General features: G+C 44.5%; 1 protein-coding gene across 1 annotated transcript; it reads right to left on the bottom strand.

Moving 5' to 3' along the window:
* Positions 1–6,357: 6,357 nt before the first annotated feature.
* LOC311526032 (putative membrane protein C3orf80 homolog) lies at positions 6,358–8,534 on the bottom strand. The gene has a single exon (XM_084638660.1). The coding sequence runs from the start codon at positions 7,185–7,187 to the stop codon at positions 6,591–6,593; it is 597 nt and encodes a 198-aa protein (XP_084494786.1). The 5' UTR covers positions 7,188–8,534; the 3' UTR covers positions 6,358–6,590.
* Positions 8,535–9,642: the final 1,108 nt, after the last annotated feature.

Raw genomic sequence — 9,642 nt, forward strand, 5'->3', positions numbered from 1 at the left:
TATATAGAAATAAAGGCAAGGTTTAAAATAATTTGGGAATAATTAAAAATAAAACATATAGGTAAAAAAGGCTGAAAAACTGGAACTAACAAGCCATGTGTCTATCAACCCCCTCATGACTCTGATCCTGCAAATACTTTTGCACATGCTTCACTTTATGCACCATGATGATGTGCTCTTAACTCTGTCATCAAATTAAGGGTACCAAAAGATTCTCCACATTAAAAAATATTTCACTTCGTAAGTCCTGAAGAAATATTTGCTTGGAACTAGCTGTATATAAAAGTTTACATGTCCAATGTATACTTTTGGTGCTTCACTGCTGTCAGGAATTGATTGATGCTATGAAGCTTAAAACAGTGAAATATAAATTAGCTGTTTTTTAACTTAGGTGCATTAACCCATGTATGAATTTTTTTTCAAGTTGTACTTAGTGCTTCATATAATATATGGAGGTATAAGGGCTTGATATCATAGATGAAAAAACAAGCTAACTTCTTTCTTTGCACAGAATTAGACAACATGTCTTGAATGATGAGACAACGTGGAAGTATAAACAATATTTATTATGTTTGATCATGTTGCATATATTTTATAAAGGATTCTGCACAAAAGCTTTTACTTCATATAGTGAAACAGATGCAGCTATTGGGATTTTGCAATAAAAGCCAACTGTTTAGAAATATTCTAATCTCTTTTCCAAAAAAACTTTTTTTCCTTTTAAATTAATCAGATATGCATTTTAAGAGACAGCACTCCAAACATAAAGGATTCTGTTACCTATAATCTTCTGCATACACTGTCAATGTACTTTGATACTGCTCTAAGTACTAGCTTCAAGATTAAAATGAAAAGATACTTTCTGAATTTGTTTACTTAGGCATTTGGGGCCTGATCCAGCAAGGTGCTGAGTCCCCTCAAGTCTGATTGACTTATGTAGCAGTTGAGAACACACAGCATCTTGCTGGAACCAGCCCTATAGCAATGGCATCAGAAGCCAGAGTGCATCACCAATTTAAGATCAAGTTAGACACTTTGGGCTGAATTCAACGCTGGTGTCATTTAGGCTAGTGGTGAGTGTGTGTGTGTGTGTGTGTGTGTGTGTGTTCACTGCTCACTGTGACCACTGCAGGTGTATTATAACTTCAAATTAAGTGGGCTATGTATTGTACAGTAAATCAAGAGATCTATTTAGAGGGAAAAGTTGCTCATTTTTTTCAACAAATTTAGATCTGGTGAAAAGCATCAGAATAGCAGATCTGAAAATTGAAGTCCTCTGTGCACAGAACAGATACAGCTTTAAGCTTCAGGCTTGCTTTTGAGGGACCACATGAAAGGGAGAGACGTTAGGTCAGTCTTCAACGTCTATTCAGTCCTTGGCATCTCTTCAAGGACTTTAATCAAAAGTGCCGATTAGTGTCAACTGTGATAGTAATTTATTTTGTTTTATTTTTTTACTGAGGACATCGGTTCACTAGGAAGTACAGTAAAACTATCATTTCATTACATGAAGACCACATCGATGGTCAATTGGTAACAACCACTCAATCTAGACTACAACCTAGAGGTGGATATTTAATTTTTTTTTTTTTTTTTTTTTGCCATCCATCTCACCCAAGCTCAGCATTTTGGGTATTGAAAAGGCAACTGAAGGAAAGATAATTCTGTATGCAAACACTGGAGTGTATGGTTAAATCTTATAGTTCGTTCTCTTGGCCTCCATCCAATAAAATCTGTACTAGGTCCAATCTACAAGTAGATGCCGCCACCGGAAAAACAGCACTTCCTCTGAGGCATCTCTTTTAGACTGAACAAGCTTTTAATCCACTATGGTTTAATAAACCTGCCAATGCTGGTCCAAGGATCTACACCAGAAAAGGGACAGGATTGGGTAGGCCAACAGAACCGAGAGCATGCTGGGGGAGGGGAGGAGAACACTGTGCAGAGGTTAGGCAGAAGGAATAATAGGAGCCCCCTCTGGGGAAGGCATCCTGCTCTCAGAGAGTAGGGTGGTGGCATGGGGCCTCCCGTAGATCCCAAGAATTTCACAGAGGTTGGAGGCATGCCTTCTGGCCTGTTCTCCAGGGAGCCAACCCATTTTCCTGATGGAATGATAGGTAAGAATCTCTCTGAGCGGAACCTCACTCTAAGTGCTGTCCCACAGGTTTGCCTGGTCAAGCCCTGTACGTTTGCTATCACATACATCTTCAAGAAGAAGGCTCAAATTCTGTTTGTCTTGTTCACATGAGTAGTCCAAAAATAGACTCCAATGGGATTACCTGAGTAGGGAAAGCAAACAAGATTTGGCTTCAGATTGCCCAGTAACTGGCTGTGATTACTAAGAAAATCCAAGAGAAATCATCTTGCATGGTATATGCAAACAAACAAAAACAAAAACCTGAAAGCAAAAAATGCATCTCCATTTAAACTAAGACATATTTTAGAAATTGAGGATAAAAAGTTGCATTAGTCTATTTTTAGTACCTGCATAGTGGGACTTAATAAATTTAGCTGCATAAAAAGAGGACGGGGTGGGAGACATATTTGTCTTTAAAAAATTATCAGGACCTGTTTTTACATCATGTAACATTTTGTGTTGAGATTTAAAATTCTGATTTTTCAAATGAGTCCATCCTTATAATTTTCTAAAAACACAGTTATATATTCCTGACAGGCACTTCTAACTGAATGTCTTTTAAGTTTGGTGCATTAACCAAGTTGGACTGAAATAGCAAAAGCTTTTGGATGAGAATCTGAACTGCAGATCAAATATACATGAGTACATACCCTAACTGCGCCTCTCTAGAGTACAGGATCAGTTCTGTTTCCACTGAAAAGAATGGGAGTTTGGCTGCTGACTTTAATGGGATCAGAACTGTGTCCTTAGTAGTTTCTTTCCTACACACACAGGGATCAGGCTGCACTGTAGGATTTACTCAAGACAACTCTCACTGACTTCCATTAAACTATACCAAATTAATCTAATATGGCTACCCTCTTTGAAAAATGGTATTCCTTGAGAATGCAAAAGGAATATTGACTGTGCCCCAAATAGTTAAACATTTTGTAATCAATGGGAATTTTGCTTCAGTGATAACAAAAGTATCACACTTTAAGGTTTTGGCTTGGGATGCCTGCTCCAGAGGGGGCTTCTATTATTCCTTCTGCCTAACCTTTGCACAGTGTTTTCCTCCCCTTGAAAAAAACATAGTGCAAATCCCAAAGGGGTTAATCTTTCATCTGAAACACTGTGCTTTCTTTAATTTTTTACTAAAACTTAAAGATTATACTAGAATTTAGCATTTTTCATTAATATTTTAATCCTCTGAATATTTTCTGCTTTTGAATACTACCCCTGGATTATTTCTCATAAGATACAATGAAAATTCTCTAAGGATTCCCCTTCCAGATGAAAAACAGGGATGAATTTTTCCAGATTTTGCATATTTTTAATAAATGGATGACTAAACAATGCTGCATTCCTTCCACAGACAGGTATTCCTATTCACACCACGCAAGTAATTTGATGTGAGAGGGGTTTACAAAACCAGCTTTGTAAATGGTAATCATGACCAATATTTTCCTCCTTTGGGTTTCTCATAACTGTAAAGAGAAACTATTAACAAAGGCACTTTAACTTATAAAGGACGAATCCTAACTGTACCACAGCCCTTTAAAATTCTTACTAGGAAACTGACCGTGCTTCTTTTGAAGTCAGTAAGATCCCTGCCATTGACCAGCATGAATAGGATTGATTTTACATTCTTTGCAATCTTCTTTTCAGGATCTTCTCTACCGCCATATTATGGCAAAAGGGTCTGATCCTACTTCTGTTGACGTCAATGGGAACAGGACTGGGCTTTAAACATGGGTATATGATCTTATTGTTAATTACAGTATTTTGGGACATCTTCCTTTGCTTAGCATTGTCAAACAGGAGTGAAGAAATTATTAAAAGCTGTTTTTAGTGAACATTTGAAAGAGAAATGCAATTTGAAATATAAGTATTCAAAATAGGTTCCTATCCTATCCAGAAAGCCTTTCTTGCATTTGTGCTCAGTTTAAATGTAAAATAAGGCAACATATGGCAAGTTTCTAGACAGCTAGTTTTGCATCTTTGTAGAGCTGACTCTGCAAGCCCCTGATCCTGTGAGAGAATTACGGGTAGCAGTTTCCTGTTCAGAAGTGACAGAAGCTTCTTTCCAGACATTAATAATAATACCTGCTTCTTAAAGAGCACTTTTCATCAATAGCTGTGATAACGCTTTACAAAAGAGGCCAGTATAATTATCTTCATTTTACAGATGGGGAAACCGAGGCATGGAAAGACATAGTGACTTGCCCAAGGTCACCCAGATGGCCAGTGGGCAGTGCCAGGAATAGATACCAGAATTCCTGAGGAATTTCTCTATGTGCTAGGCCACACAGCTTCCCTCATTAATATATGTACAGTATATACAATACATATATTCACATTTATGTGGATAATATACATATATATGATGGAGATCGTTCCATTGCTGCTGTTCCTTTGTTTTATACACTGTTATTCTGTCGATGACATAACTCATGAGTTCATAAAAGCTGAGCAGTTTTTTCAGAGTATTCTTTTCCAGCATATTTCAACTTATTTTGCTTCACAACTTTTTTCTAAAGCAATTTGTCTTGAAACAAATGGCAGAAAAATGTGTTATACAGTGCCTAACCTTTCATGGAATTTATCTTCACTCATGAGGGGATGCTTCATTTATGGAGTTATTCCTCCTTTCTCTGCTCATGGGGATAAATGTCATAAATAACATTACATCTGGTATAGATCTCAATACATCATCTCCCTGCTCATTTGAAAGATGCTCCACAGAAGGATATAATTTATACTCTATGTACATGGGGCTTTGGTTTTCTTGTCTTTCCTTTTTTTTTTTTAATATGATGACTACATCATTAGCTAGGGACTGAGCCACAAGTCCACACAGAAGTCTAATCCAGCTCTAATTGGAACCCAAAGGACTTTTACCACTGACCTAAATGAGAGCAGGATAGGGCCCAAGGTCTTAATGATACCAAAAAAAGAGTTTGTGGATAACATATAGAGGTGAGCTATTTTGTAATATGTTCTGAAGGGCATTTTTCAATTACACAGCTTGTGTGTGACTCTGTGTGACTGCTGCAGGATGAAGAATGAATGGCCCAGTCCAGCAGATGCATATTGATGCTGGAAAGGTTCGGATCTAGTGCTACAGCCAGAACCCAGTATTTTCCGCAACAGGTGAAATTGACATGTTATCAAAACACTAGTGACTTTAGAAACTTTGTTTTCACTGTCTTACATTCCATCTTATTTGATTATGTTCTCTTTCATTTTGCTATAAGCCTATTCTGTCCTTCCCAAAGGATCAAACAGAAAGAAGAACTGTGAAAACTGAGATCCAGCACACACACAATCCCTTTCCTGTATTAAAGGGAAGGAGAATTATGCTGACTGCTCAACTTAATTTTTTGTTGACAAATGCAAGAAAGAAGTGACCAGCAGCAGTAGGTGAGGCCCAGTAAATCCTTAACTAACAGGAAGTGCGCTTTCCATTGGAATTATTGCTTAATTATAAACTCTACAAATAAAAGGAAAAATGGAGAAAGTAATTACCTTTCATGGGGTTGGAGTGGAAGTGCACCTTATCAGGGATAGGGTGTTCTGATTACAATACTGAGCTTTTCCTTGCAGAGAAAGACCCCTACAGTAACCAAATGGACTTAGTTTTCACTGCTGAGTAAGGTTTATAATTATAATGACATGGAACAGGCACCAGGCAGGGATCATGTCTTTCTAGGTGGGATGCCCTGTCAGAGGGCTGCTTTGTTCTAGTTCTTATACACTGTACAGTCATCCCAAGCTTCTGAACAGAAATAATATTTCTCCATGCTCCCTGTTTTTACCCTCTAGCTCCACGCCTACTCTCTCCCGGGCGCAGAGTGACTGGGACCTTGCAGGATTTACAAAGCTGACCCAACGTGTTAAAAAGCTCCCCTCTCCCTTGGCCCCCCAGCCCTGGAGCACAAACACTGAGTGTGTCGCAGAGTAAATCACATTTGATCCCTTTCGGGTTTTAATCTGCCCGAGGAAGGGAGCAACGAACACATTATTCGTGTGAGAAACCAAACCCAATGTTTAGAGTGTCAGGTGTGTCTAATTTAACGCCTAATCCCCAGTAAACGGGACGGATGCTCTAGTAACCAGGCACTTACGATCTATCAGTTACGAATAAAGGACAGGAAGGCTAGGGTGGGGCAGAGGGGGCTGCGGCTGCTGCACCTTGCTTCCTTGAGCGAACCGAGCCCCTGTAAGAAGTTCAGGCGGTGGTGGGGCAAAGTCTCCGCTCCTGCCCCGCGCCCAGCAGCAGCCGGGCCGTCTGGTTTGCCCGGGGAAAGGAAAGGTGCAAAGCGGCTGCTTGCAGAAGAGACTGGAAGTCCTTGTGGCGATGCTGCAGTGGGTGTCCGTGCATCGGAGCAGCACTGGGCTGGTCCCTCCCCTCTGGGCACCTTGGACTCCCTCTGTCCCCCCGCGGGGACCCGCAGCTCTCGGGGTGGGGGGCTCAGCTGCGGGGGCCTCTGCCTCCCGCCCTCTCTGGCTCCCCGCTCGCGGCCGTGGCCAGGCTGGACACGGGCAGGACGATCTCCTTGGGGCTCTGCTGCTGCAGCCGCATGGACTCCTCGTAGGTGGGTAAATACTTCACCTCTTCGTAGCTGGGCAGCTGCAGGAAGAGCGGGGAGCCCACCTGCAGCGGCGGCGGCTCCTGCTCGCCCGGGTAGCGGCTGCCGCTGTCCAGCAGGGAGTCCTGCGAGGTGGCCGCCGTCGCGTTGAGCAGGGAGGCGGGGGAGTCCTGGCGCTGCGGCCGGTGGTACCGGCGGGGGCTGGGGCAGATGATGCGCTGCAGAAAGTAGCCGATGGCGAAGAGCACCAGCAGGATGAGCAGCCCCGAGAGCTTCCGCACGAACCAGCCCACGTTGTCCAGGAAGGTGTGGAAGGGCAGCTTGCAGCACTTGATCTCCGTGTGGGTGACATTGCCGTAGTCACAGCAGCTCTCCCGCTCGCCGCAGGTCAGCTCCCCGCAGCTCCAGGTGCCCTGGCAGGGCTGCCAGAGCAGAGCAGCCCCCAGCGCCAGCAGCCCCTCGGAGAGACACTGCAACATCCTCCCCGCCCCCGGCTCTCGCCCCTGCCCCGCAGGCGCCCCCGGCTCGCTCGCTCACTTGGGGGGCCGCCGGCCGCCTCCCATCGCCGGGGCCGGGCCGCAGCTGGCCACGGAGCCCACCAGCCGTGGCGCCGTGGACCTCTCCCCGGGGCCCAGCCCGGGCTGCTGCCGCTGCGGGTGCCGGAGCGGTGTGCGCGGCCCGCTGCCCGGGAGCAGAGCTGGCATGGTGCGCCGCGGAGTCCCGGCAGCCGCTGCAGGGGCAGGAAGGGTTAACGGAGCCGGTCGGTTTCCATGTTCACTTTGCAGCGCTTTAATCTTTATTAATCTGTCTGTCGTCCCGTTCCTCCGTCAAACAGACAGCGCCTGCTTCCTAGGTTTCTTGGCTTAAGTGATTGGATTTCCCCGTGACCGTTATTTAAATTTACTTGCTGCTGGGATTCACTTACCATATTTCTGGTCTGATTTCTGATTAAAAATTGATGGTAACCATTTAGCTGATGTTAATGGGCTTAATGCAGCTCCCCTTCCATTAGGGAGTTTGGAGGCCGTGATTTACTGGCTGTGTTCCTGCACAGGCCAGCCAGGCTGGTGTCTTCTTTGGGGGGAAAATAAATACCAGGGTCACGGCGTCTTTCTAGACCACAAGAGAAGCATATGGTCTAGGCAACTATTCCTCTGCCATCCCTCAGGTTTCCCAGGCCAGGTCTATCCGAGGGGGTTTCACATAGGCAATAACCTGGAATAACAGAGCCTCTGCAGGCAGAAATCAATTCACTTTGCCAGGAACATGTCAGATCGCAGACATTTCTGTAACAGTCAATTGTAATAGGCACAAGAGTCTGCTGGTGCCAAAAGAGCAAATAGACAGCAAGGCTGTCAAGGGCGAGAACTCAAATTCAAACACAGGACCCAGAGAGAACATGGTAAATTAGCATCAAAGGGAGACTGATGTTGGTATCAAGATGAGTTGGTGTTTCCAGTTGAGCAGTAGGGCAGGGTGGTCAGTGGTGCTGAGAGCCAGTAGCTTGACTTCAGCTAAAGGAGTGGATCTTCAGCATCTCTGACAAGTGATGACCCCGCTCCCTGTGGACTTGTCTACAGTGGCAAACTACAGGGTGTTAGAACACGATTTAACGAAGACAATAGTAAATGTGCCTTCGTGCTCAACAGAGACCAGGACATGTGGGGGCTTAACATTGTGTCACCTGGTTGTTAGCCTGAGGGTGGATCAGGACCAGCCACCAAATGTTATCCTTGTCTGTCCTGTCCGCTGTGTTAATTAATATGTGTGTGTGACAGAGGTAATGGCTTTGAGGACCATATTGTATCAAGTTTATGTATCACTGTGGGCTAGAGAGTGTATGCAATTTCAGGGTGGTTGGGGGGGGGGTTACCACAACTCCAGGCACCAGAAATAGTGGGCTCCAGGTGAATCACTGAGGTTGTGAACACTGGCAAAGAGGTCCCACCCCTCTGGGGAAGCTTGCATATACTGTTTCAAACTTGGTTTTCAGAAAGCAACAGATGCAGAAAGGCTTTTGGCATAAAAAGCTTCATTTAAATTGGCTCGGGGCTTTTTCCTGACCCTGCAAACAGACTGGATCTTCTGTCCAAGGGCCTTGCAGAAGGGTTGGAAAGATTTTTGCCCTGCTAGGTCCCATAAGACTGATGGTTGACCTCTGCAAAATTTTTAGTGTGTTTATAGGAACTTATCTTGTTTTTATGTTTTCTCTGTAATGTATTTACCTTAAGAATAAATCTGCCTGCTTAGAAAGAGGTGTGTTGTAACTTGCAGCTACTGACAACACACTGTTCCTAGCCCTTGGAGAGAAAAAGTAAAGCAGAGGCCCTGGCCTTTAGGCAGACTGGCTTGCTGGGGATACTGCGCTGTAAGGCAGGGAGCTGAGCAGCCTTGAAACCCCAGGCATGAGGGAGAGAGACCTGGGTTTCCATCTAAGAGAGGCTGGGACTTGGAAGCTACAGTGCACACACCAGTGCTTAAAATGTGTGTGTAGGGGGCAGATTTGCAAGGGGTCACAGCCCTGGAAATTTTTTTTTAAAACAAGCTAGGCCATTGTGGGGCACTGCTGTGCCAAAGTCCCTGGTCTCAGATTACAATAGCCCCCCCTCCCCCTCCCCTTTCTTTTCAGACCACTTTAAGACTAGGGCACATACTGCACTCAAGCAGCTCCAGGACCTGGGCTTATTTAGAGAGTTGCCCTTGGAAATATCTTCACAATGTTGGCAGCTAAGCTCCGGTCACTGCCCTCTCCTGCTGACTGGTGTGAGCTGAGCATTGCCACCAATACACCTGAAATGGGGGGGGGGGGAAACAAGGAAAGCCCTGCCCCCATGCACTGCACAGAGTTATGGCAGGGTGGTGCTCTGAGGAGGAAATAAAGCCCATTTTGACACAGCAGCAGCAGCAGCCTATCCCAGGACAGCGAGTGGCACT

The sequence above is a fragment of the Lepidochelys olivacea genome (genome assembly GCF_965140295.1).
Source record: "Lepidochelys olivacea isolate rLepOli2 genome assembly, chromosome: 9".
Taxonomy (NCBI): domain Eukaryota; kingdom Metazoa; phylum Chordata; order Testudines; family Cheloniidae; genus Lepidochelys; species Lepidochelys olivacea.